The 27,508-nt window shown below is 38.6% G+C and overlaps 1 protein-coding gene across 1 annotated transcript; it reads right to left on the bottom strand.

Moving 5' to 3' along the window:
- Positions 1-2,162: 2,162 nt before the first annotated feature.
- LOC113447654 (monoacylglycerol lipase ABHD6-like) lies at positions 2,163-27,289 on the bottom strand. The gene is made up of 9 exons (XM_087923541.1): positions 27,219-27,289; positions 21,936-22,071; positions 20,123-20,279; positions 13,624-13,737; positions 13,002-13,134; positions 11,912-12,069; positions 10,099-10,153; positions 7,971-8,071; positions 2,163-2,932 (listed from the first exon to the last, which is right to left on the bottom strand). The coding sequence occupies exons 2-9, from the start codon at positions 22,043-22,045 to the stop codon at positions 2,756-2,758; spliced, it is 1,005 nt and encodes a 334-aa protein (XP_087779667.1). The 5' UTR covers positions 22,046-22,071; positions 27,219-27,289; the 3' UTR covers positions 2,163-2,755.
- Between the last annotated feature and the right edge of the window lie 219 nt (positions 27,290-27,508).

The following is a 27,508-nucleotide window of genomic DNA, read 5'->3' on the forward strand; positions in this document are numbered from 1 at the left end:
AGAATTGGCTGAAGTTCTGAAGATCCAGGTCACAAATAAGGTTAAGTATTTAGGGATACATTTGACAGCAAGATGTAGTACACTCAAAGAGGTTAACTACCATAAACTCAAACAACAGATTGCAACGGACTTGGTAAAATGGGAAAATTTACAATTATCACTAACAGGGAGAATATCAACCATTAAGATGAATATATTACCTAGAATTTTATACTTGTTCCAGACAATTCCAATTAGACTAGGGAAAGATTATTTTGAAGATTTAAATAAAATAATGTTGAAGTATATTTGGCAGGGAAAGAAAGCAAGAATAAAATTAAAACTGTTGCAAGATGCTAGAATAAGAGGAGAATTTGGTCGGCCTAACTGGGAATTATATTACCAGGCGACAAATTTGATGTGGGTAAAAGAATGGATAACGTTAAGAAACAATAGATTATTAACATTAGAAGGACATGATTTGCTGTTGGGATGGCATGCTTTCTTATGGTATAAGGGAACTAAAACGCAGGGGTATTTTACAAGACACTATATACGAGAGGCATTGCTATTAAATTGGGAGAAGATTAAAAAGCAATATTATTTAAAAATCCCACTTTGATTATCAACTATTGAAGCATTTTTATATCCAATAACATATAAAAAGGAACAAACAGATATGGTGAGATACTGAATGGAAAGGGTGAACTTAAATTTATGCAAGAATTAGAAGAACAAGGTATAAGGATGAATTGGTTTTCATATGTGCAAATACACTCTAGACATGACAAAGATCTTAAAACAGAAGGTTTTTATGATAAATTGACTGAATTAGATAAAATTTTGACCGGTACTGATGAAAAGATAATTAAAAAACTTTATGGACATTTACTAGAATTTAAGCTAGAAGAAGAGCAAGTTAAAGAAACGATTATTGCTTGCGGGAAAATTTTTGGATATGGGATTGATTTAGAGAAGTGGTGAAAACTGTGGTCTCAAAACTATAAAATGACAATGTCAACAGCATATAAAGAAAATTTGTATATGTTTTACAGGTGGCATTTACCCCCAACCAGAATTGTGAGAATGTTTAAGAATAAATCTGAAAAATGTTGGAAATATCATCAGATACCAGGTTCATATTACCATATGTGGTGGACGTGTGCAGAAGCAAAAAGATATTGGACTAAAATCCACACATGGGTGGAGAAAATGATAAAACAACACATAGACTTTGTCAGAGATATTTTTATTGGGGATCTTACTGGAAATATACAATAAAGAGCTGAAATATTTGATTGTAAATGGATTAACAGCGGCTAGAATTGTATTTGCTAAAAATTGGAAAAATGAGAAATTGCCAACTCAATAGGAAGTAATTAAGAAAATTATGGAATGTGCTGAAATGAGTAAATTGACATTTGAAATTAGAAAACAAGAAGATAAACAATTTTATAAGATATGGGGTTTATTTTATCAATGGTTAGACAAAAAGACACGGAAATGAAATATGTTAGAAAATTTTACAATATAAGAATGATATAGAATACAATATAAAAATGTATAACCATTGGATGAATGCATAACATAAATACATATAAAATTTAGAATATCTCAGATAAAATGATAAAACAATAGTTTAGTCAAATGAATGATCAATAACTGATAATATATAAATATATGCTAGATTGATAATATGAGAATTTATATAAATAAGTGAAGACTATGGAGAGGACGCACGAAAGATTTGTAACCAACTGACACACTATATGTATGCAACTTGAAGATGGTTTTATGTTCTATGTTTTGTTTGTGTAAGTTTGTCTAAAAAAAATTATTAAAAAAAAGAAAGAAATTCTGGTCCTTGGTTGTGGTTGTAAGACAAGCAGGACCTACCTAGCATAGTTTTGGCCTAGAATTGGCGACACCCAGATTCCAATCCTCCCTCAACCATAAAATGTCATAGGATGATTGTCAGAATGTTTGCAGCATGACTACTACTGTGAGATAACCCAGGAACAAAACACAGCACACAGACGCTTTGTCTTTTAACAATGGCTTATATACAAGACAAGCTATATACATACATATACGTGGTAGGCAAATACCTGGCAAACTATCAGTCTTCATCACTCTGCACGGAGAACTACAATGGAGATAGAACATAAGGAGAAAAGAGACACCCTCTCATGGCCGCCTTTATATAGACAGCTTCTTAAAGCATCAATAACCCTGCTGTCTCATCCTCATTGCATCAGCATTTACAGCAGCCTGACAACAGCTGGTCAGCTATTAAATCTTCAATACCTTAACTTCAATACCTTCGGGCCAGTCAAAATGTGAAGGAAGTGATGCTGGCTTGTGTTCTTCAAGGAAAGGTGGGATACAATTCTACCAAACAAACACATTGTTTACTGAGTGCATCTCTCTCAACCACCTCAGATTCAAAAGCAGGTCACAAAGACAATTAGCTACCTTGTGATATTGTTGCTCAGGAGTGTACTGTAGTGTTTCTGTAGAGTGATATTCCACTCTATCTAAACACTATAGACAAGACTGTTGTACTGTAAGCTTTGTTAGAAAAGATAGATCGATTCTCTATTAATCTTTCTGGAATGGTGGTGCAAAAATTTGTTTTCTCTAGATCCTCACCTCCTCTGCTGCCTACTAAGTATCTTGAGTTGTAGCTCCCATTGTACCAGCCAGAGAAATCAAGATGGAGCTGATAGGGGTGGCAGACCTTGCCTGTCTCCTGCCACCTGGCACTTCCTGAACCTCAGGCCACCTTCTTCTGCTTGGCTGAGCCACAGACCGATTTGTAGAATTCCAAGAGGAGCTTTGCAGATGTCCTGGGCCTCTCGAGGGTTATGAAGTGACCACATTTTTCCAGCCAATGCACTTGGGAATTAGGAATGGCAGCTGCCAGAACTGCTGCACCCGAAGAATCAAAAACCTACGCAACAAAGAAACGTTACATTTTCCTCTCCCCTTGAAAGTCTTTATAAAGTACATAGAAAGGATCTTCTGCTTTGAAAGCTAGTAATGAATTTAGCCATGTATTATGCATAGTATTGTTTCTTCAAGGACAGTCATTAAACTTGAACTTCCCTTTATTAAACCTTTTAGGTAGGTATCAGGATAATGTGGATTCTCTTGGCTTAAGTCCTGTGTAAAATCTTAGTTCTCATCTTTTCTTACAGCAAGAGTTACTTAAACTAGAAGAATTAAGATGATCATACTGATCAAGTTACTAACCAGCCATGTGAAAGTGAAGTGTTCCTGTTTGGTGAAAATTACCATTATTATTCCTCCTCCTCCTCCTCCTCCTCCTCCTCCTCCTCCTCCTCCTCCTCCTCCTCCTCCTCTTCCCCCCTCCTCCTCCTCTCTGAACTTTTATTTGTGGAGTCCTTGGTATGATCTGAACTTGTTTACTTGCAGACATATCGTTACCAAACTAGATAATATAATCAGTGAAGGAGATTCACTAGGAGGGAATGAGGTTTATTCTCATTTTACATACTCTTGGCTTCTCTATCAGTGTTAGTGGCAGTGGATGTTTTTTAAAAATATTTCTATCTCTTTTGCCTAGGCAGCTTCTACATATCTCTAACAAAGATCATCCTTCTTACTCTCTACAGTTGGTTACAGGTAATCCTCAACTTATGACCACAATTGAGGCCAAAATATGTTGTTAACTGAAACATTTCTTGAATTTTCCCCCATTTTACAACTTTTCTTGCCACATTTCTTAAGTGAATCAATGCAGTTGTTCAATTAATAACATGGTTATTCATGGGGAATCTGATTTCCCCATTGACTTTGCTTGTCAGAAGGTCACAAAAGGGGAACCGTATGATTCCAGGGCATTGCAACTGTCATAAATGTGAGTCGGTTGTCAAGCATCCAAATGTAAATCCTGCGACCATGGGGATGCTACAATGGTTGTAAGTGTGGAAAACGGCCATAACTCACTTCTTTCAGGGATGTAACTTTCAACCGTTACTAAATTAACTGTTGTAAGTCGGGGACTACCTGTATTCTATGCAGATTTTACAGGAGGAGATGGCTAGCACCTGAGCACCATGTTGTAGACATTATTGCAAAATACCTATCCCCTACTCCACAACAGTAAGGATTGTTAGGAGACCTTTGGCTCCTGGATTTTGTTAAGCCTGCCATGGAAAGGACAGACATTGTTCCAGCTTATTCCGGGCCTTAAGCAACTTATGTGAGCTGCTCCAAGTATTACAGTGAACTCAGTAGTTTCACACATTTGTTTATACGTATAAAGCTGCAGGCATAGCCAACAGCAAGACAAATAACACCTATATTGATTTTAACCTTCCCATTTAAATAAAAGTTGTTGCTATTGGCTTGTAGTTGCCTGTTGCTGCCCCTTTTGTTGAACCGTTCATTAGGAGGTAGGTTTTGTCAGATTTTAGCCACTCTTCAATTTCACCTCCTTGCAGTTTGTTAAATTGCTTGGCAACTAGAGGGTGTAGACAGGGGTGGGATACAGCTGGTTCACACCGGTTCAAGTAAACTGGTTGTTAAATTATCCACCCCACAGCTGTCAAAGTGGATCCTGGGCGCTGCACTGTGCTGCAATGGACAAATGGGCAACGGAGCAGCCGGCACAAGGGAAGGAGAAGGCTGCTTTCCCTCTTTCTTCTCCCTGCTCCTCCCCCCCCCCCAGCTGCCCACTCCATTTCCCGTTTCTCCATTGCAGCAAACTGCAGCACCCAGATGGGGTAATTTAACAACCAGTTCACCCAGGGTCAGGTTGGCCATCGCGGGAGACTCATCTTGCATGTGCAGCAGAGCTGAAAGATGGGGATGGGCCACATCTCTCATGACAGCCAACCTGACCAGGGGTGGGATTCAAATTTTTTTTATTACTGGTTCTGTGGGCATGGCTTGGTGGACGTGGCAGGGGAACGATACTGTAAAATCTCCAGTCAGAGGTGATATTTGTGGTTCTCCAAACTACTCAAAATTTCCGCTACTGGTTCTCCAGAACTGGTCAGAACCTGCTGAATACCACCTCTGACCCTGACCCTCAGTGAACTGGTTGTTAAACCATTTGAATCACACCACTGGGTGTAGACCAGTCAAAAATTTCAACCAAAAACCATGCAGTTCATTTTCACCTGGTGCTAACCAATTCTTCATCTTCCTTGCTCTTTTCTCTAACATTTCTGTTGTTATTACTAGTTCTTTCATTTCAGCTTCTTTTTTATTCTTATCCACCTCTTTTAACCAAGCTGCATCCTTGTTGTATTTCTTTGGGTTATCTCATATCTGCATCCAGAATTGCACTGTTTTTTCCTTGTCGGGTACTGGCTGATTCCCTGCAATCTCCCCATTTCTGGATTGGTAGAAATGCTTCTGATTGCATTGAAATTGAAGCTTCTGCCTATAATTTGCAATTAGAGCTTCATATGTGCTGATCTTCTTGGCTATAGCTGTTGTTTGCTGCTTTGTTATTTCTTCCTTCTTTCTAAGTGGTATTTCTTGATTAGGTATGCTTTAATTTCCTTGTTCTTCAGCTTTTTTTTCTTTCATCTGTTCTAGTTTGCTTGCATCTGATCCCTTCAAAAAGACCTCGACTATGTATCAGAATGGTCAAACAAATGGCAACTTCAAATCTCAACAAATAAAAGCTCTGTCTTACATATTGGCAAAAAAAAATCAGAAAATAAAATACACACTGAATAGTCAAGACCTTGTTGATGATCCAAACTCTGTCAAGGACCTTGGAATACTCAACTCTAATCTAAGTGCTACAGCCCACTGTAACTACATAGCCAAAAAGGCATTGAGAGTTGTTAACCTAATCCTACATAGCTTTTTCTCTGGTAATATAACACTACTAACTAGAGCATACAAAACATTTAGTAGACCAATACTTGAATCTGTATTCAAGTATTGGTCTACTAAATGTTTTGTATGCTCTAGTTCATCAATCTGGAACCCACATTACATATCTGATATTTCTACAGTTGAGAAAGTCCAGAAATATTTCACAAGAAGAGTTCTCCACTCCTCTACTCATTGCAGAATACCTTATGTCACCAGACTTGAAATTCTAGACCTAGAAAACCTAGAACTATAGGGGCCCTGCATAAGCGCACCAACGTGTCTACTGTCCCTGTCCTATTGGTTTTTTTCTTATATGTATCCATTTCATGTATTCATAACTATGTTTATACTTATACCTTATACTTATAAATAAATAAATAAAAAAATAAATTTATTTTCCAGTTTGATCTTCTATTTTGGTGGCCCGTTATTTGACTTTTAGTTTTATGTTAATTATGCTTATTATTTGTAATTTCTTCTTTGTTGATTTTGCATCCCAACTATTTAGTTACAACTGCAGCTGTGCTGTACATTACTTGATTTCTTTCTTCTTCTTTTCTTCCTTCTGGGGAAAAAATCTTTTAATCCTCATGCTAGCTGTGTCTTTGGAACAAGCTTCAATGCAGGCAGCCTTATTCTGATGATTTTGTGCTGTTCTAGATGCTCAATTATTCTTTCATTCAATTCTTCTATTTCTTTAGTCAGAGAGCCTTATTCTTTCTGAGGCAGAGAAAGGGTTTTGAAATGGAAATAATTCTATAGCTCTGCTGGAGTTCTCTACTGCCCCCTGGTCTGCCTTTATAGTCTGAGTTACTTCTGGGAAAACTTTGGTTTATTTGCCTTGGTAGACCTTTGGAGTTCTTCCAATTCTGCTTTTGTGAATACTTTATTTTGTATCATAAATCAATGTTGATCTGCTAGCCTCTGTTCTATTATTTCTGATTCTGGATGTTGTTCTTTCTATGCATTTGTTTCAAATATCATCTTGTTGAACTTGATCTGAAATAACAGATCATTATTTCTTTGTTTTCAATCACTGTATATTTGTGATAGGTAAGCACCATTTATTTCAAAAGTTCCTCAGCTGCTGGCCCTGGTTGCTCAGCCAACAGCCTTTAGTCCTGTAGCTCATTTTTCATCAGATGTTCAAGAACTCCAACATCTAGCTGTGGTGGAACAATGGTTAGAATGCACCAGGCTCAAGGTTGACTCAGTCTTCCATCCTTCCAGGTTTGGTAAAATGAAGACCCAGATTGTTGAGGGCAATAGGCTGACTCTGTAAACCACTTAGAGAGGGGCTGTAAAGCACTATATAAGTTAAAAGCACTCTATGTAAAGCACTATATAAGTTTAAGTGCTATTGGTATCTAGTGTGTCCTTGTTAAGCCAGGCAACAACTTATTTTTAATGGGAGAGACACTTTTTGTCTGATTCCTCTGATGAGACCTCTGTGGTTGAACCTGTGGCATAGCTTTCATCTTTCTCAGAGCACAAAAAGCCCCACAGCCATGTCAAGATAGTGCCTCACTAGGGGATGATGATGATGATGAAAAATCTTCCTATTTTAACTCCACCTCAGCCCAGGAGGAAGAAAGAAAACAAAGTTTTCCTTTTTCTTCTCCCTCCCTCCCTAACATGTTAACAATGATTTCCAAAATCGTGAAATCAAATCTTTGTTTTATTTTCATTTAATTTGTAAATTCAAATTACCTTCACACAACCCAGTCAGTGAGGAGAACAAGGTCTCTTTGTGTCTGAATTTTGGGGAAGGGAATAAAGGAGCAAAATAAGTACTTTAAGCCCTAATAGGCTCCTTTGACACTCAAAAGCACTGAAGTCTCCCAAATAAATCCTCATCCTGCCTCTTTTGGTGCGTAACCCTCAACAAACCATGCAAAACCCTTACACTAATGAAAATGGTTCATTTCGGCTACCAAGGAAGGTGTGCACTTCCCTTTCTTCATTGGTGGACATCACATTCCAGTATAAAAAAAGGTGGACATTGAGTCTTGAATTCAGGCCACGTAAAATTCTCTAATAATACAATAATGTCCGTTGTTGTTAGGGCTTCCTTGCCTCATTGTAATACACAGTGCGCACAAAACCCCAGACATACATAAACCCCTTACCTTGTCCTCCTTTCCCCAAATGATCTGGGTGGGAGCTTTGATTTTCCTCATGTTCTCATGGAGGCTGTACCTCGATTCACTGCTGGTGAGGTCCAGAAAACCTTGCTCAAGCAGAAAGGAAACAGAATTGGTTTGGTTCTTCCTTTCCCCTCCATTCTTCATGAGTAGTGACACCTGCCATGGGATTTGCTTGCTTCTGTTCTTCAGTTTTCTTATAAATAAGGGGATAAGTAAATTTGACTAAGGAACCCTTGGCTGGAACAGTAACTGAATCCTTTGTTATCCCATTTGACCATTAAATGCCACTCCAGAAATTTTTCCAACTTGCACCTCTCTAGCATAGCTGGACAATAACCTCTAAACTCCACACCAAATGAGGATTGAATTGACTGGGAAAGCATGGGAGCTATATACAGGTGAAACTCAAAAAATTAGAATATCGTGCAAAAGTTCGTTTATTTCAGTAATGCAACTTAAAAGGTGAAACTAATATAAGAGATAGACTCATTACATGAAAAGCAAGATAGTTCAAGCCATGATTTGTCATAATTGTGATGATTATGGCTTACAGCTCATGAAAATCCCAAATCCACAATCTCAGAAAATTAGAATATTGTGAAAAGGTTCAATATTCTAGGCTCAAAGTGTCCCACTCTAATCAGCAAATTAAGCCATAACACCTGCAAAGGGTTCCTGAGCCTTTAAATGGTCTCTCAGTCTGGTTCAGTAGGAATCACAATCATGGGAAAGACTGCTGACCTGACAGTTGTGCAGAAAACCATCATTGACACCCTCCATAAGGAGGGAAAGCCTCAAAAGGTAATTGCAAAAGAAGTTGGATGTTCCCAAAGTGCTGTATCAAAGCACATTAATAGAAAGTTATGTGGAAGGGAAAAGTGTGGAGCACTTCATGCATCCTTCCACAGACGAGCTTTATGGGGATGCTGACTTCATTTTCCAGCAGGACTTGGCACCTGCCCACACTGCCAAAAGCGCCAAAACCTAGTTCAATGACTATGGGATTACTGTACTTGATTGGCCAGCAAACTCGCCTGACCTGAACCCCATAGAGAATCTATGGGGCATTGCCAAGAGAAAGATGAGAGACATGAGACTGAACAATGCAGAGGAGCTGAAGGCTGCTATTGAAGCATCCTGGTCTTCCATAACTCCTCAGCAGTGCCACAGGCTGATAGCTTCCATTCCCCACTGCACTGAGGCAGTAATTATTGCAAAAGGGGCCCAAACCAAGTACTAAGTACATATGCATGCTTATACTTTTCAGAGGTCCGATATTGCTCTATGTACAATCCTTGTTTTGTTGATTACATGTAATATTCTAATTTTCTGAGATTGTGGATTTGGGGTTTTCATGAGCTGTAAGCCATAATCATCGCTATTATAACAAATCATGGCTTGAACTATCTTGCTTTGCATGTAATGAGTCTATCTCATATATTAGGTTCACCTTTTAAGTTGCATTACTGAAATAAATGAACTTTTGCACGATATTCTAATTTTTCGAGTTTCACCTGTATACACCAAGACAAATTCCTTGTGGGTCCAATCACACTTGGCCAATAAAATATTCTATTCTATTCATATTCCTAACACCCTTGGGAGTCTTGTGAATTGGGAAAGGCTGATCTGTGATGATTACAAAGGAGATCTGAACTGTAGGACTTCAATGTGCAGGGTGCTACAGCTATAGCGTATTGTATCAAGAGACAACTCATTCCCCAAGACTATTTAACATTTTAAAAATCAGGAATCAAGTCTCAAATCCAACCTAGAAATAAAGAGAGCTTTCCTAACATTGAGGACAATTAACCCACGGAATGGCTTGCCTTCAGAAGTTGTGGGTGCTTCATCACTGGAGGTTTTCAAGAAGACTTTGGACAGCCATTTGTCTGATATGGTATATAGGGTCTCCTGCTTGAGCAGGGGGTTGGACCAGATGACCTCAAAGGTCCCTTCTAACTCAGTTATTCTGTTCTGTCAAATATAAGATGCAAATGGAATCAACATATGCTGAGTGGGGAGTTGATGTTGGATTGATTATATTGGTGCTAAATGTAGGCTTGTCTTTCTGAAATGTGGGCTGGTCCATACTGTGCCTTGTACTTACATTTTACAAAAACTGGCTTATGTGATGTCCAATCTTCAAGATATCCCTTTAGGAGCTAAAAGTGGAGAAATCGAAGTGCAAGTCAGAAGTTATTAATTTTAATTTATTTTATTTATTAAAGTTATATGCTGCCCGCATCCCCCATAGGGCAACTCTGGGAAGCTTATAGAATAAGTTACATTGTATTGAATTATGTTTGAATTGAATTTGCAATTTCTCAAAAGTTTTTGAAAAGTGTGAGCAGCCAAGCATAAATATGCCCATTCCCAACTCTAGGGACACCAACATGAGGAAAAATCACATTTTTCTAAGGCAAATTTGCCCTTTCTTATTTGAGTCATGACATGATATGCAAGTACACGAAGAGCGGTCCTTGAGTCACTGTGTTGTACATTTTGTCATTTGCTCTGCACCAGGGCCACCTTTGTCCACATCCCTGATTAGCAGTTCATTGCATTGGAAAACCACATCCCTGATTAGCAGTTCATTGTATTGGTGAGTATACTTCTTTTCACTGAAATCCTATAAAGGTCATTTTGAAAACCTCTTGCGGAGAGATGCTCAATATTAGGCTGAATATTTTTATGAAGATAATTTACAGGGACTGGTTCAAGCCCATTCTTGACAACTTAGTCAACAATAAGTAAAGCAAGACTGAAACAGTAAATAAAGAAGAGGAAGAGAAGAGAAGAGAAGAGAAGAGAAGAGAAGAGAAGAGAAGAGAAGAGAAGAGAAGAGAAGAGGAGAGAGGAGAGGAGGAGAGGGGAAGGGAGGAAAGGAGAAGAGAGGAGGAGAGGGGAAGGGAGGAGAGGAGAGGAGAGGAGAGGAGAGGAGAAGAGAAGAGAAGAGAAGAGAAGAGAAGAGAAGAGAAGAGAAGAGAAGAGGAATGTGGTCTTGGCAAAAAATGGGTTAATTTTTAAAAAGTATCTATGGGCAGTTTCAGTCAAGCACAGCTGGGAAATATTAAATCTGGAATCGTCAGGTTGTCTGTTTAATTTCTAGCCTGGTCATAGAATCAAATCTGAAGAAGTTTCTTCAGAGGTTCTGAAGAAGCTTCTTGGATGAGAACTGAAACATCTTCAAGGAAAAACAAAATCCAGTTGCCTTTGAAAAAGCATCTTTGGCACAACCATAATCTGGATGGTTGAGAACCTCCATAGACACTTGTCATAGTATGATGACTTTTGTGGATATTGTGGAAAATCAATTATTAGCCTTTAGCTGATATTACCCCACACTGACAACTGACAACACTCTTTTGGTAGAGGAAGATGTAAGACCAAGCATTGTGGGGGATATTTTATAGCAGTGGGAAAACCCACTTCTTTCCTTCTGTGCCTTTAAATTACAAATCAGAAGACATTAATAGCTTGGTCATTTATTTCATGGTGAGCAGTTCCAGGATAGCAATAGCAATAGCACAGACTTATATACCACTTTACAGTGTTTTACAACCCTCTCTAAGCAGTTTACAGAGTCAGCATATATTGCCCCCAGCAATCTGGGTCCTCATTTTACCCACCTTGAAAGGATGGAAGGCTGAGTCAACCTTGAGCCTGGTGAGATTTGAACTGCCAAATTGCAGTCAGCCAGCAGTCAGCAGAAGTGCAGTACTGCACTCTAATGACTGCAAATGAATGAACCTGTCCACACCTCCTCTAGTCTTTTTCAAATGTTCATATTCTTTTACCTTCTGGTTTGTGTGCTCTCTCTGGACACCCCATTAAAATAAGAGAGGTAGGGAAGGAGAAAGAAGATGTTATCAGAAGAGACTGATAACAATATAGCAATCCATGAAAGGTCAGAACTTCACCTGAATCTTTAAAAAAATGGGGTGGTATAAGCACAGCTTTACGAAGTTTTCCAAGTGCTCTTCGGTAACTGGGATAATAGCATTCTCCACAGAGCCCTTAGAGAAAATCAGCTCATGTAACTGGGCAAAAAATTCACTGTCAGTTAAATACCTCACACCTGTAAGTAGGGGAAAATGCACAATTTTAAAAGCTAATATAAGACAAACACAACATTGCTACCCCATTTGAACAGGAATTGCAGACATAGATTTATTCAAAAAAAAACCCCATATATCATTTATTCTCATAATTAGATTTCAATTATTATATCTACAACTGGTACAAGTGGAATAACTGGTAGGTAAAAGATTGGATAGGAAAAATGGTGGTAACCCAGCATAAACCTTAACATTCATGGCAGGCAAACCTTGTATGAAGAGTACAACCACCACCCAAACATCCAGTTGATCATCACTTAACAGAATAATAGTTGGCAGGGTCCTTAGAGATCTTCTAGTCTAATCCCTGCTCAAGCAGGAGATCCTATACCATTATGGAGAAATGGCTGTCCAATCTCTTCCTCAAAATCTCCAGTGATGCACAAGCACAACTTCTGATGGCAAGCCATTCCACTGATTAATTGTTCTCACTGTCAGGAAATTTCTTCTTAGTTTTAGGTTGGATCTCTCTTGTCCCCCTTTTCTCCTTTCTTTCTCTTCGCTAAATTAGACATGCCAAGTTCCTGCAACCATTTATCATTTGTTTTAACAGCCAGTCCTCTAATCATCTTTGTTGCTGTTCTGTGCACTTTTTCTAGAGTCTCAATATTCTTTTTTTATATTGCAGTGACCAAAATTGGATGCAATATTCCAAATGTGGTCTTACTAACTTACTTCTACTTACTCCCCTGAAATGCATGAAGAATTATTGCATCTGATGAGAGAAACCATCTCCAAACAACCCATCAAGGTCTTATATCTAGCTCAAGGATCTTCAAATTTGGCAACTTGGGTACTTCAATTCTCAGAATTCCCCACAGCCAGCCTGAGATAGATTTTGGACCAAGCATCCTGCCTTTTCCTTCACAGTTTACTTACTTGATATACTTACCAGCTGGGCAGAAGAGGGCTAAAGAGGAGATGTGGGCTGGATAGAGAGCAGCATAAACCCCAGCAACCATGCCTCCCATGGACATGCCAACTAGGTGGAAGGGCTTATGGTTGAGGCCAGCACACTGGACAAACTGAAACAAACATTTGGAACAACGAGATTGAGGTTGTTCTTTCATGAGATGCTCACCCATCCTAATCCCTTCTTTCTGGAGCTACAGTAATTCAAATGTTTGGCTTTCCACAATATTCCAGGTGGCAACATCTAACTAATAGTGCTCCATCTTGGAAAGCTAAGCAGGGTTTGATACCTAGGAATATTTGACTGAAACTGAACTAAGAGCGAAAACATTAAAACAAAAATTTATAAAAGGAGGCAAAGTATTTTCTTTAATCTCCAAGAAATCAAATGGACACGTCCATAAAGTCATCAGAAGTCATGTTTGACTGAAAGGAGATTCTACATTTTTAATACAAAGAATAGACTGCTTTATATATTTTTCATTGCACAGTAAAGTCCCTTCTTGGTTTATATCTAGTGTCTCATCCCTCCTCACTTTTCCCATTTGTTGTCACTCACCAGCCTTCAAAGAACAATGATCACTGCTCAAGAAAAGCCCTACCTGGTGTACCCTTTTAGCTTGAGCAACTGCTGTGTAACTTTCTCCAAGCAAGCAAGTGGTTCCCCCGTGACCTGGCAAATCAAGGCAGACCAAATGGAGGTCCTTAGGAAAGACCTATTATGGAACAACAGAAATAAGGATAGCTTATTCATATAGCTATGAATATATGTATAGTACAGCTATGTATATAGGTGTAGTAGTGTAGTAACATAGGAAAACAAACAATGTATCACAATGTATTAATAACATAGATAAGGAAGAAATCAGGAATTAGACTTAAGATATCTTTGTAGTAAATGATCTTAATTAACACTAATAGAGATGTACACTGTACACATGTACATGAAAACACTGTAAAATATGAGAACATTAGAATTAGAATAACTTTATTGTCATTGTACAAGTACAACGAAACTGTGGATGCACCACAGCAACTGTTCGCAATACAATAAAATCAAAGCACTTAAAAATGAAGATAAGAAAAATAGAGTATCCACGTCTCCATTTGCAATTTGAGAGTACAATATCTATGAATATACACAAAATATACATCCAACATTGACTGTAACGCTTAGCCGAGTATAATACACAAGAGATGGATTGTACTGTAATATGTTATTATACATCTGAATGGGGTATTGAGATTTCACATCTTTTCACGTCTTAGTAAGGTAGTGACTTCGTGTTTATTTGCGGTTTGGATGGCCCAGGGAAAGAAACTATTTGTTAGTCTAGTGGTGTGGGATTTTATTGACCTAAAACGCTGTCCAGACAGCAACAGGTCAAAAAGATAATTGCCAGGGTGTGAGGGGTCTTCTATAATGGCCTTGATTCTGCTTTAGCAGTGGGACCTGGCTAAGTCTTCCAGGGAGAGCAGAGGTCAACCAATGATCTTTTGAGCTGTATTTATCACCCTCTGTACAGTTTTCCTGTCCTCAACTGTGGAGCCTGCATACCACACACCCAGACAATATGTCAGAGTGCTCTCCAAAGAGGCTTTATAGAAAGCCAGCAACAGCTTCTTATCCAGATTGTTCTTCCTGAGAACCCGCAGGAAGTGCAGCCGCTGCTGAGCCTTCTTCCCTACGGCCTTGGGATTAGGGGACCAGGAGATATCAGCTGAAATATGGATGCCAAGGAATCTGATCGTAGGGACAGTTTTCACTCATTCGCCCCATGAGTGGGGCATGGCCTGTCCATGTTTCATGATTCTCTTTTTAAAATATTTTTTCTTGAATAAAAACTATTAAAAGAAAAGAAAAGACCTATGGGGAAATGGTCCTGCATGTGAATCCACCATATTTTCCTCTTCTTCCACTGATATCACCAAATGATATGTTTGGAAAACTGAGCATGTTCACACCACACTGATTTATTTCAGAAGATGGTTATCTTTATCTCTCTCTCTCTCATCTCTCTCTCATCTCTATCTGTCATCTATCACCTCTCTCATCTCTCATCTAACTATCTCTATCTATCTATCTATCTATCTATCTATCTATCTATCTCTATCTAGCATCTCTCTCATCTCTCATCTAGCTTTATCTCTCTCTCTCTCTCTGTCTCTGTATGTATGTATGTATATATATATATATGTGGGTGTGGGTGTGGGTGTGGGTGTGGGTGTGTGGGTGTGCGTGTGGGTGTTTTCTGAGGTTCTTGCGGGTATTTGTATGTGGATCTTTGGTTATTCGGATTTTCTCCCGCGTAAAATTGGAAGTATCTAGGCAACATTTTGATGAAGTCTCATTCATCATCTTCAGGCTTGTGTCTTCAGCTTTGTGCTTCTCAGAGTAATGTGAGCTTGCAGCTGCTTTTCCTTTTAACTGCTAGTGGGGGTGTGACTTGATTGGGTGGGGGTTTGGCTGTCTTCTGATTGAGTGGGGGTGTTCTCATTGGTTGGGGGTTTGGCTGTGTTCTGATTGGTTGGGGGTTGGCTGTGTTCTGATTGGTTGGGGTGTGTTCTGTTCAGGTGGGGGCTTGGTTGTGCTCAGGTTACTCTTAGTTTCTGGGGGATTTGAGCTGGTGAGCTGTGATCCTGCTGTTTGGCTTCGTGTTCGTGATCATGCCACATCTTCATGGTGGTGTCAGTTTGCTTCATGTATGAGTCAAAGGGGTTTGAAGTGGGTAGTGATGCAGCTGCGGTATGGCTTCTGGTCCATGGTCATGTCTCATCTTCTGTGTGGGTGTGAGTCTGCTTTCTACGTGGAAGTGTGGTGGTAGCATCTTGTGTGGCCCTCATGCATGTGGGTCTGGTGTCATTCTTCATGTTAGGTACTCATTTGTTCATGAGGGCGGGTTTTCAAATGGCTGGTAGGCGGGTGGTATCATCTTGTTTATTCATGCTGTGTGGGCGTTTTTCTATCTCTATGGCTTTTCTGATTATTCTGTTGTTGAAGTGTTTGGTTTTGGCGATAGTTCTGGTATTTTTAAAGTCAATCTCATGTGCTGTGGCTTTGAGGTGTTGGACCAGGGAAGAGGTTGGTTCTTCTTTTTTGATTGAGTTCTTGTGTTCTTCAATGCATGCACTTATTCTTCTGTTAGTTTGTCCGATGTATGTGGTGGGGCAGGCGGTGCAAGGGATTTCGTATACTCCTTGGTTTTCTAACTTGATTTTGTCTTTAGGGTTTCTTATGATGGTGGATATTTATATATATATATATAATCTCTCCATCATCTCTCATTTATATCTATCTATCTATCTATCTATCTATCTATCTATCTATCTATCTATCTATCATCTATCTATCTATCTATCTATCTATCTATCTATCTCTCATCTCTCTCATCTATATCTCTGTCTGTCTGTCTGTCTTTCTGTCTATCTATCATCCATCTATCTATTTATATTTTTTACTTCTTAACTGCCTCTTTACTCAGCATTTGCATTTTGGTATTTACCCTCATGCCAACTGTTCCACCAGGACATGTTCGGATGCATGGCCTGCCTACTGACTTTTTAAAAAGGCATTAATTAATAGCCCAAAGATCAGCAAATTGCACAAGAGGGTAATTTCATAAAATTTCAGGAAAGAATGCATATGATTACATGAAATTTCCACAACTGTCTTTTCAATATTACTTTATTAGAGTGGGAAATGCACAATGGTACTCAAATATTTTATAAAATTGCTATATCCTATTGTGACCAGTCAATTTCTCATTGCAGCTGTTTGGCAAGGAATAAGTGATCCGTACCATCAGGAGGGTCAAAACCACTTTCCTAGATGGCTGGCATATAAATTAAGAAAAGAAAATCAGAAAAGAATGATATACCAATTACAGGATAAAAATGGAATAATAGAGACAGATCAGGAGAAAAAAAAGGAAATTGTAAGAGAGTACTTCAAAGATCTTTACAAACAAGAAGCAGTTGACTTAAATAAAATAGAAGAATATTTGAAAGAAGGAACTCTCTATCCAATATCAGAGGACAAAAAAGAGATGTTGAATAAAGAAATAACTTTAGACGAGCTAAAGGTGGCGATTCAAAAACAAAAAAAGAAATAAAATGCCAGGCCCAGATGGGTTACCAAATGAGCTATACAAAGAAATAGGTGATATATTAGAGATAATGTTATTAGAGGTTTGCAATGGGGTATTACTGGATGCTAAAATACCAGAATCTTGGAAGAAAGCATACATAACATTGATTCCGAAAGAGGGCACAGATGCCAATCAAACAAAGAATTACAGACCAATATCCCTTTTAAACTCGGATTACAAAATTTTTATGGCGGTAATGGCGGAAAGATTAAAGAAAATACTCAGTAATAAAATTCACCCGAATCAAAATGGATTTCTTCCCACAAGGCAGATCAGATATAACACAAGAACAATAATAGATATATAGGAATATTATGAAAAGTATCCAGGAAGCCAAATGGCTTTGGTCTTCCTGGATGCACAAAAGGCCTTTGATAACTTAAATTGGGACTTTAGGAAAAAGCAGATTAATTTGATGGATTTTGGAGATAATTTCGTAAAAGTGTTGAATGCAATCTATGCCACACAAAAGGCCAATGTATTATTAAACGGAGAAATTACCAAATCATTGGAGATAAGGAAGGGGGTCACACAGGGAGGTCCGCTTTCACCTCTGCTTTTTATAACTATTTTGGAAACTTTGCTAGATAGAATTAGATTAAATAAGGAAATTAAAGGAATTAAAATTAAAAATCAAGAATATAAATTACAAGCCCTCACAGATGATATGGTCTTTGTCATAGAAGATCCAATAGGCTCAGGACCAGCTCTACTAAATGAAATAGATAAATTCAGGAAATTAGCAGGATTAAAAATCAATAAGGAAAAAACCAAAATGTTTGGTTTAGTTTTGGTTTAGTTTTTTTTTGGTTTAGTTTTGTTTACTATTTGTTATGTTTAAAAACATAACAAATAGTAAACAAAAAAAATTGGAAGAAAAGACGGGATTACAAATTGTAAATAAAATTAAATATTTAAGAATCTGGTTAAGAGCTAGAACATTAAATCTGCAAGAGGATAATTATACTTAATTACTGAAACAGAAAAGGACTTGGAAAATTGGAATACGATGCAAATTTCATTATTAGGTAGAATAGCAACAATCAAAATGAATGTTCTTCCTAAAATATTATATTTATTTCAAACAATTCTGATATTACTGGACAAAACATTCTTTAAAGATGTAGATAAAATTCTGATGAAATTTATCTGGGCAAAGGAGAAAACAAGGATTAAAAAAAACTTATTTACAAGATAATAAAAGCAGGTGTGGATTCGGACTACCTGTCTGGGAGACATACTATTGAGCAGCGGCATTAGTGTGGATAAAAGATTGGATTGATTTAAGGAATAACAGGATTTTACAATTGGAGGAACATGATTTACAGCTAGGCTGGCATGCATTTCTATGGAACCTGAATAGTAAAAACTATTTATATTTTACTAGATATGTATTCCAAAAGTCTTTAATTAAAGTTTGGCTTAATATAAGAAAGAATCATTATACTAAAATCAACGATGGAGGCAATGTTTCATTTAAACACAATGGACCATCAATAAAAAACTGAAATACTATCAAATATTAGATAGCAAGGGAAGAATTAAAACGAAACAGGAACTAGAATCACAAGAGATAGATAGATATTGGTCATATTTTCAAATAAAATTGAGATACAATAAAGACGTAAAGAAATATGGAATTGAGGTAAAAGATACATATTTGGATAAAATACTTTTAAACCCTGAGAAAAGTTCGATTTCCAAATTATATAATTATTTATTAGAATATGAAATGGCTGAGAAAATTGTGAAAGTTCCCATGTTGGCTTGGGAAAAAAACTTTGGTTATAGTATTGATCTGGATGACTGGGAAGAAATCTGGCAGAAAAAACTGACACTAACCAAATCAGTAGCGCACAAGGAGAATTTATACAAAATGATGTACGGATGGCATCTGGCGCTCTCTAGATTGGCCAAAATATTTCTGACAGCCAATCCTTGCTGTTGGAAATATAAAGGGAAATTTACTTTCATTCATGTTGGAGTTGTCCTGAGATAAAGAAATATTGGGTAAAAATAAGAACGTGGATAAAAGAAATTATAGAGAGTGGGCTGGAGTGGAAACCGGAATTATTTTTGTTGGGAATGATCGAAGGGGACTACTCCGCTAAAGTAAAATATCTGACCATCCATTTATTAACTGCAGCACGTATCTCACTAGCACAATATTGGAAAAACCCAAATGTATCACTGATACAAGTTGTTATTCAGAAAACATATGAGGGTGCCCAACTGGAGCAGCTTACTCTTAAAATTAACGGGAAGGAGGATACAGATTATTACTGGATATGGGATAAATGGCATAAGTGGGTAGACAATAAAAGGGGAAACATGTAAATGAACCTAAGATACAAATTATCCAGCGGTTTATAATATTTTAAGTACATAAAAACAATTAAAGGTTTTAAACCTTCTTTTCTCTGTTACTACTATTATTAGTATTAGCCATTTATAATATTTTGTGTGTTTATTAATTAAAAACATGAATGTATTCATAATAGAAGAGTAGTTATAATGCCAACGTGAAAATAAATGGAGTATATTGTGAATTATTTAGTGCTTAGGATGTGATAATGTGTGAATATGTGACTAGTACTAGCCAATAATGATTTTTAGGATTTACCAAATTTGACAACAAATGTAAAAAATTATGTGTTATTATAGTTTCTGTATTTTTGAAATTGTACGTTTTTAAATTTGTAAATAAAAATTTTTAAAACTTAAAAAAAACCCACTTTCCTAAGTTAAATTTCCTATTCTGCTTTATCCATAATGGCAGATAGCTAGTTCTCATCTACTTCCAAGAAGATAAAGAATCAGAAAAAATGGACAGAACCTTAGATGTGTTAGTAAAGGCCATACAAGCCAGGAACTCTGGAGAAATTTTCTCTCTGACTTCTGGTACCCATGATAAGACCAGCATCATCCAAGCTAGAATAAAATGAAGACCTACTTCGATGGTATTTAACCACATGTCTTTGTTGAGTGAGAATCCATGAAGCATCAGCACAGATGGTCGGGATCCGGGTTCCCCTCGGGTGAAGTAGCTGAATTGGTATCCTTCATTATAGAGGTATTTCACCTTCACACCCATTTTCAGACGCTTAGTCCTGAAAATATGGAGAACAGAATGGGAGACTGATGGGGAGTTTGTGAAGGAGCCATATCGTGGAATGACTTCCATTGCAAGCTTAGTTCACAGTAGATGGAAGAGGTTGTGAAAGCTGCTGAAGGCTTCTAGAATGGTGTGAAGTTGTGGATGAGGACTGTGGAGAGGTGGCAATGACAAGACCAAGAAAGCAGTCCAACATAAGCAAGAGGAGTGGCCAGTGAGAAAGCTATTAGTGTGAGACAGGGGTGTCAAACTCAAGGCCTGTGGGCTATATCCAGCCTGCGGGGTGCTTAGATCGGGCCCACACGACTGGCCTGGAAAAAGCAAAGGACCATCCTGAAGTGCCTTTGCCAATGAAAATGGAGCTGGGGGGGTTGCATGCACCCCCCAGCTCCATTTTTGCTAGCAGAGGGTTGCAGGATGCGTCACAGCTGACAAAGGGGTGGGGTGGGGCCTGCGTGCGGCCTTCTCGGGCTCCGTTTTCTCCAGCAGAGGGCTATCAAAGCAAACTAAAAACAAAACAAAAGGAGAAATGTTTCCCCTTTTGTATTTGAGCATGCAAGAAGGGACAGGAAAGGAGAAAGGGAAAGAGGAAAAACAAAGAAAAAGAAGGAAAGATGGGAAGAAAGCAAGGAAGGAAAAATAAGGAAGGAGGGGAAGGAGATTATAATGAGAGTGCGGAAGGGTCTCAGGGAAGTCCTGCCTTAGCACTTGGCCACTATGGGTGCCTCTGACATGAGTCCTATGTTATGCCCAGGGGTGGGATGCAAATATTTTTACTACCGGTTCTGTAGGCATGGCTAGGTGGGAGTGGCTAGGTGGGATTGGCTTTTTTTGCATGCACACACCCCGAGCTCCATTTTTTTGGCCTCCTGGGCCTCGGGGAAGCCTCCTGGGGGGGACGAAGCAGTAAGACAGAGAAGGGGATCCTGGCTTCCCTGAAGGCCAGGGGGGGCAAAAAACGAGGCATGAGGGGGGGGTGCTTCCCTGGGTGGGGAGGGGAGGGGCTGGCAGAGAGGGGTGGGGCCAACCAGGGGCACGATTTGCCAGTTCTCCAAACTGTGCAAAATCATAACAACCAGTTCTATAGAACCGGTCTGAAGCGGTAGAATCACAGCCTTGGTGACGTGCACTGTGGCCATGCCCACCATGGCCATGCCCATCCAGGCCACACCCACCCGCGGCCCTCCGAGGTCAAACACAACCATGATGCGGCCCTCAATGAAATTGAATTTGACATCCCTGGTGTAAGAAAATTGGGGAAATTCTACCATTTAGTCATATTCTGATCTTATTTCCAGATCAGCCTCCAGATTAAGAAGCTTCATACAGGTGTTATACAGTTGTTTAAATAAGTAAATGGGGAAGATTGGCTATAGTAGGGAACCTTCAACCAGCGACCCTACATGATGAAACTGTTCTGAAACTTTTGAAGTATTGTTCTTTTCTCCAGATGTTCTTGGAGTTTTAAGACAAGATGCAACTACTTGTCCGAGTTTTATCTCTCCTCAAATGTTGACTTAAATAATGGGGCCAAAGCTAGAATTTATTAGCATTTGACTAAGCACCCCTGATTTTTTTTAAAAAACCCTTTCTTCTAATATCTGAATATGTATTTTCTCTTTCTCATATATTTTACAAGAAGTACACTTACCAGATCATGATCCTGAATAATAGTGAAGGTAACACACTGAACTTTGAGATGAAAAAAGATAAGAGAGCCATAGCTGTATGCATAATTGTCCTGATCATATTGTGATCCATGCTGGCCAATTAAGGAACCTTTCCTCCTGCATAAAATCAAAGGGTGAGACAATCTTAATAAATAATACCATTAAATTATGTGTGGCATTATAATTTTAATAGAACTGGTTAGTTAATGACTCAGGTAAACAACAGATTTCTTCATTATTTTGCTTAATGATGGCATGAGGGAGATTATTGCTTCATGGTTAATTATGGAAATTCATGAAGGGTTAGCAGACAATCATGATGGTGATATGCTATCTTCAAGTCAGAAGCAATATGTATCTTGATGCTGTTTGCAGAGGAGCAGTAGGAGGATTCAATTGATGATAGGTTGATAGAAGAAACAGTGATTATTATGATTTAAGAGAAAAAAATCCTAATTATAAACTTTTTCGTACTTGGTTACTGTGGACATAATGCTAGACTAGATACAAAGCTTTGGATTTGAACTATTAAATCCCCTTTGAGTAACAGGAATTACTTTCTTGCAAAGAGACAAGTAATCTGTAGAATTTGCAGCCACAAAACATACAACGGGTAACTTTGGGGGAAAAAAATCAAATATATTTATGGGAAATAGGAGTGTTAAAAACTTCTCTGGCAACAGAACTTATGGATTATTTAAAACCCTAGAGACACTGTAGCTTTTAATAAAGGCTTCTGGAAACAAGCTGGTATCTGGTTAGGTTTGAAACAGAATGTTGAATTAGATAGCCCTTCGGACAGATTCCATAAGGTTCTTCTTATGCTCTTCTGACCATAAGGTACATCATCTTCAAGTTACTTGAACAGAAATTAGTTATAAATTGTGTTAATTGAAAATATCAAAAGGTGGAAAGCAATAATATTCTCAAGGGATGCCCCATGGCTACTGTGGTATCTCCTTCAAGTCTCTCCCCTCTCTGTGTGCATATGTGTGTGACATGTTCTATACAGTTGGACAATGATAGAGTCTCTGTTTTCTTAACTTTAGTAATAAAATTACATTGTTTTAACTCTGTTCCCCCACACATGTATAATTTAATATAATGATAATAAACATATACTTAAACATCTTAAGCAATTTTAAATTACATAATTGCTTTAATAAAAGCTGACTAGATAGCAATCATCCAGATGTTTATATGGAAATAAGACCTGTTCTACATAGTGGAATAAATATTGATTGTATTATACAGTTGGAAAGAGTATTTGTGTGTGCATTCAAAACTAGATAACCTGATGTAATCAGGGGTGGGATTCAAATTTTTTAACAACCGGTTCTGTGGGCATGGCTTAGTTGGTGGGCGTGGCTTGTTGGTCATGTGACTGGGTGGATGTGGCTTGGTGGTCATGTTATTGGCTGGGTGTGGCCAACTCAATATCACTCACATCGAGGCACGCATCTCCTGGCCTGGCCTCTCATGACTGTGGGGATGCTGCAACAGTCATAAGTGTGAAAAATGGTCATAAGTCACTTTTTTCAGTGCCATTGTAACTTTGAATGGTCACTCCACACAAGCAAAGTATCAGCAAAGGAGGGGAAAAAAACTCCAGAGACATTCCTGAGACAGGAAGTCTAGTCCTGCCAAGAATGCAATAAGGGTTAATGGAGAGGCAGTTTCTGTAGGCAACACCAGAATGTTTCCTTCCTGCCTTCCTTACAGGATTAGGCCAGTAATTTCTTCTAACAACCAGTTCTACGAACTGCTTAGAATGTTAACAACCGGTTCTAGCAAATAGGTACGAACTGGTAGAATCCCACCCCTGGATGTGACTATAACTAAGCGGGCATGGGGGAGGTTGCTCAATAGTCACAACAGGAAATTGTTAGCAAGACAGGATTTGGAGCTCCATTTAAATGATGGAATCTAAGCTACTTCTATAAAGGAGAATATTTGTATTTCAGGGTTGACATGAGGGGTCCTTGGTGCCCTCTGAGCTTGGCTGTTTTCTTGTCAATGTTTCATTACCCAAACTAGATAACATTATCAGTGTTAGCCAGGACTAGCACTGATGTTGTTACCTAGTTTGGGTAATAAAACGTCTGCAAGAAAACAACCAAGTTCAGAGAGCATCAAGGACCCCTTACTTCTATTTCAATACTGTCCACGGTTTTAAAAGGTTAACATTCTATAATATGTTAATAATTGCTATTGAAGAAGGAATTTCAGCTGGCGTAAATTGCAGAAGTCTATCCAAAAAAGGCAGGTCTTTCTGCAGCAATCCCTTTGAAGCTGCCCTCATTTTCAGAGGGATGTTCTAATATAAAATAATATTTGTAGCTCAGGGTTGAACTGTGGGGTCCTCGGTGCTGTCTGAACTTGTTTGTTTTTGTGCAACTGTTTCATTACCCAACTAGGCAACATCATCAGTGTCAGGACAATGTTACCACTGATTGTCAGGTGAACTGACGGGAGCCATTTTGAAGTTTCAGTGTAGCCTCACTGGAACTGAGGCATAGGAAGGGGGGAATAGAGATAGCTGGGGTTTTGTAGCCAAAACAAAATACTTTATCCTGGGAACCAAGGACATTCTCACACATGGTCAGAGAGAGGAAGAGTGACATAACTAGGTAACTGGATGGCACCCTGATTGTACCATGTGACCAATTGTTTAGGGAAGGGGGAAAACTTTTACTTTTAATTAGGTGAAAATCGCAGGAAACTTCAGAGTTGGTTTTTACCAGAACTGTGCCAATATGATATATCCAATAAAACTATTTTTTGAGGAATCCAATGGCCTTGGAGTTTTGTTTGCTATGGGGTTATGACTTGGAACCCTGACACTGAGGATGTTACCTTGTTGGGTAACGAAATGCCTGCAAGAAAACAAACAAGCTCAGACAGAAACCAAGGACCCCAGAGTGGGAAGTTCTCTTCAAATATGCAGGATTTCACTGGGATAAAACGGAACCCAAACCAAACTGGTGGGCTGAGCTGAGCATGCTACTAGCTTTCATCTCTGTCAAAAGGCACTGTCCATTTTCTTCTCTCGTGAGAATTTGTGAATATATTTCAGGGACAATGACTCTGTCCCTGACAATGACTAGAGTAATTCCAGGAACTGCGCTTCAGAATCATAGTAAAGGAGCAAAGTAACTGTTAAGCTGGATACTGCTCACAGACAGACTCCACTGATGGCTGAAATTTCAAGAATGGTGCTTTAAAGTGGTTATCTCGAGTATATCACATTTAAAAAGGATCTCCTTAGTGATCCTCAACACTATATTCTTGGCATTCCTTTCCCTCCTGATCCTCTGAAATTCAATTTCTTAAATTGAGATTACTGCTCCTGGATGTGCTAACAAATTAAAGGAATTATTATTGACTTAGTGTTGACAATGGTCATTTTAAACGATTGGAAGGTGTTACCAGATCTTAAGTGGAAACTAAAAGAGGCAATAATATTCAGTCACACGGTTTTGGACAACTCCCAGGAAAATGTAAAATACTTTCATTGCATCACTGTGTGCCAATGTTGTAACCCAACCTGCTTGAAGGAGGCTTTTCGGAAACAACTATTTATTTCATAATTGCCTATGATATAATATGCTTGTAAGGCTATGACCCTGTAATTACTTTCCTGAGAATAAGCCTTATTGAACATCATAGGACTTGCTTATCATGAGAATTTACAGGACTGTACTATATAGATCCATGACCTTTCCCTTTCCAATGACATGTTAAGTTTTATTCTTGAAGAGGTTGTATTCTTTAAATTTTATCAGTCATTGGTGAAACCTTTACATCCACTGAAAACAGAACACACAGTATATAAGCTTCACCCCTTTGGTCCAGAGGTGCTATTCAGCAGGTTCCTTCCCCTGCCACACCAACCAAGCCACGCCCACCAAGCCACACCACACCCACAGAACCAGTAAAAAAAATTTTAATCCCACCACTTCTTTGGTCCTTGGGACAGGATCCAGGTACCACAGACCGATTTAGATACTGTCTTCCAAATTTGCAAGTCCTCCAAAATTGGAGGTAAAAATTCAGTATAGCTTGTCCTTGACTTATAACCATTCATTTAGTGACCATTTGAGTTACAATGGCCCTGAGAAAAGTGATTTATGACCGTTTTTCACACTTATGACCATTGCAGCATCCCATGGCCAAATGATCAAAATTCAGAGAGTTAGCAACTGGCATGTATTTCTGACAGTTGCAGTGTGACGTGATCACCATCTGACAAGAAAAGTCCATGGGGAAGCCAGATTCACTTGACAACCATGTTATTAACTTAACAACTGTAGTGATTCTTATATAACAGATAATCAGATTTGGAAGAGACCTTGTAGGTCATCTAGTCCAACCCCTTCCCCAAGCAGGAGACCCTACACTATTTGTGACAAATGGCAGTCCAATCTCTTCTTGAAAGTCTCAAGTGATGGCGCTCCCACAACTTCCGAGGGCAAGCTGTTCTGTTGGTTGATTGCTTCTCACTGTCAGAAAGTTTCTCCTTATTTCCAGGTTAAATCTCTCCTTGTTCAGTTTCCATCCATTATTCCTTGTCTGGCCTACAGGTGCTTTGACCCCCTCCTCCCTGTGGCAGCCCCTAAAATACTGGAAGACTGCTACCAGGTCTTCCCTGGTCCTTCTCTTTACTAGACTAGCCAAGCCCAGTTCCTGTAACCGTTCAATTAACAACCATAGAAAGAAAGGTAGTAAAATGTGCAAAACTCACTTAACAACTGTCTTGCTTAGCAATGGAAATTTTGGGCTCAATTGGGGTCATAAGTTGAAGACTACCTGTAGTTCTTTGGGCCTTATCTTGGTGGAAACATCAACGCTATGCTTCCTTCTCTTGGGTTTACTTCTCGAGTTGAAGTAGAAAATGGGAAGTTCGGACATTATGAAGCAAATTGTAGAAAACTTTGGATCCAAATATTTCCAAGATCTCCACCTTAACCCCCCAGCTAGAGAGAAAGTAGCCCATAGATTAGTTTCTAACATTTCATTATACCATTTGAAATAGGGAGGATTAAAACATATAAAAGGGGAGGGAGAGATGCAAATTTAGTCTTTCTAATTTTCAGCGTTTTGCATTACATTTTTTTTTACTTTTTATTATTCTGTAAACCACCTAGACTGGCTGCAACAGTGAGATAGGTGGCCAAATTTAATAAATAAAATAAAATTCTCTCCACCCTAGTTTCCATGAGACAGACACATTCATGAACTAGTTGAAAAAAATTCAGTCTTACCTGAGAAAAAAAATATCATCAAGACTCTTCTCTTCCTTTTTATTTCTCCTGCGGTTGTAGATTCTCCTGCGGTTGTGGACTATTTTGAAGCAGGGTTGAGGTGTCTTTAAAAACCCAGTTGGGATATGTGGAGGAGTAAGAGTAATTAATTCTTCCTCCCACTCCTAAAAGTCTTTAGAAACTGAAGTGTTCCAGAGCCTGCTTGGCCTCATATTCCTGTATCTTCCACCAAAAGATGAAAGATTCTCTGATGTAATCATAAGGGCCAAAAACTATTGCATCCTTCCATC

Source organism: Pseudonaja textilis, chromosome 2 (genome assembly GCF_049901715.1).
Source record: "Pseudonaja textilis isolate UNSWEBS1 chromosome 2, rPseTex1.2, whole genome shotgun sequence".
Lineage (NCBI taxonomy): Eukaryota > Metazoa > Chordata > Lepidosauria > Squamata > Elapidae > Pseudonaja > Pseudonaja textilis.

Excerpts from the sequence above, each read along its gene's own strand:
- LOC113447654 (XM_087923541.1), bottom strand. The coding sequence starts at position 22,045 with ATGGATCACAATATGATCAGGACAATTATGCATACAGCTATGGCTCTC. Across the intron at positions 20,280-21,935 it reads TTATTCAGGATCATGATCTG|GACTAAGCGTCTGAAAATGG; the intron begins GTAAGTGTACTT and ends CCATATTTTCAG. Across the intron at positions 12,070-13,001 it reads AGCCCTCTTCTGCCCAGCTG|GTGTGAGGTATTTAACTGAC; the intron begins GTAAGTATATCA and ends CCCTACTTACAG.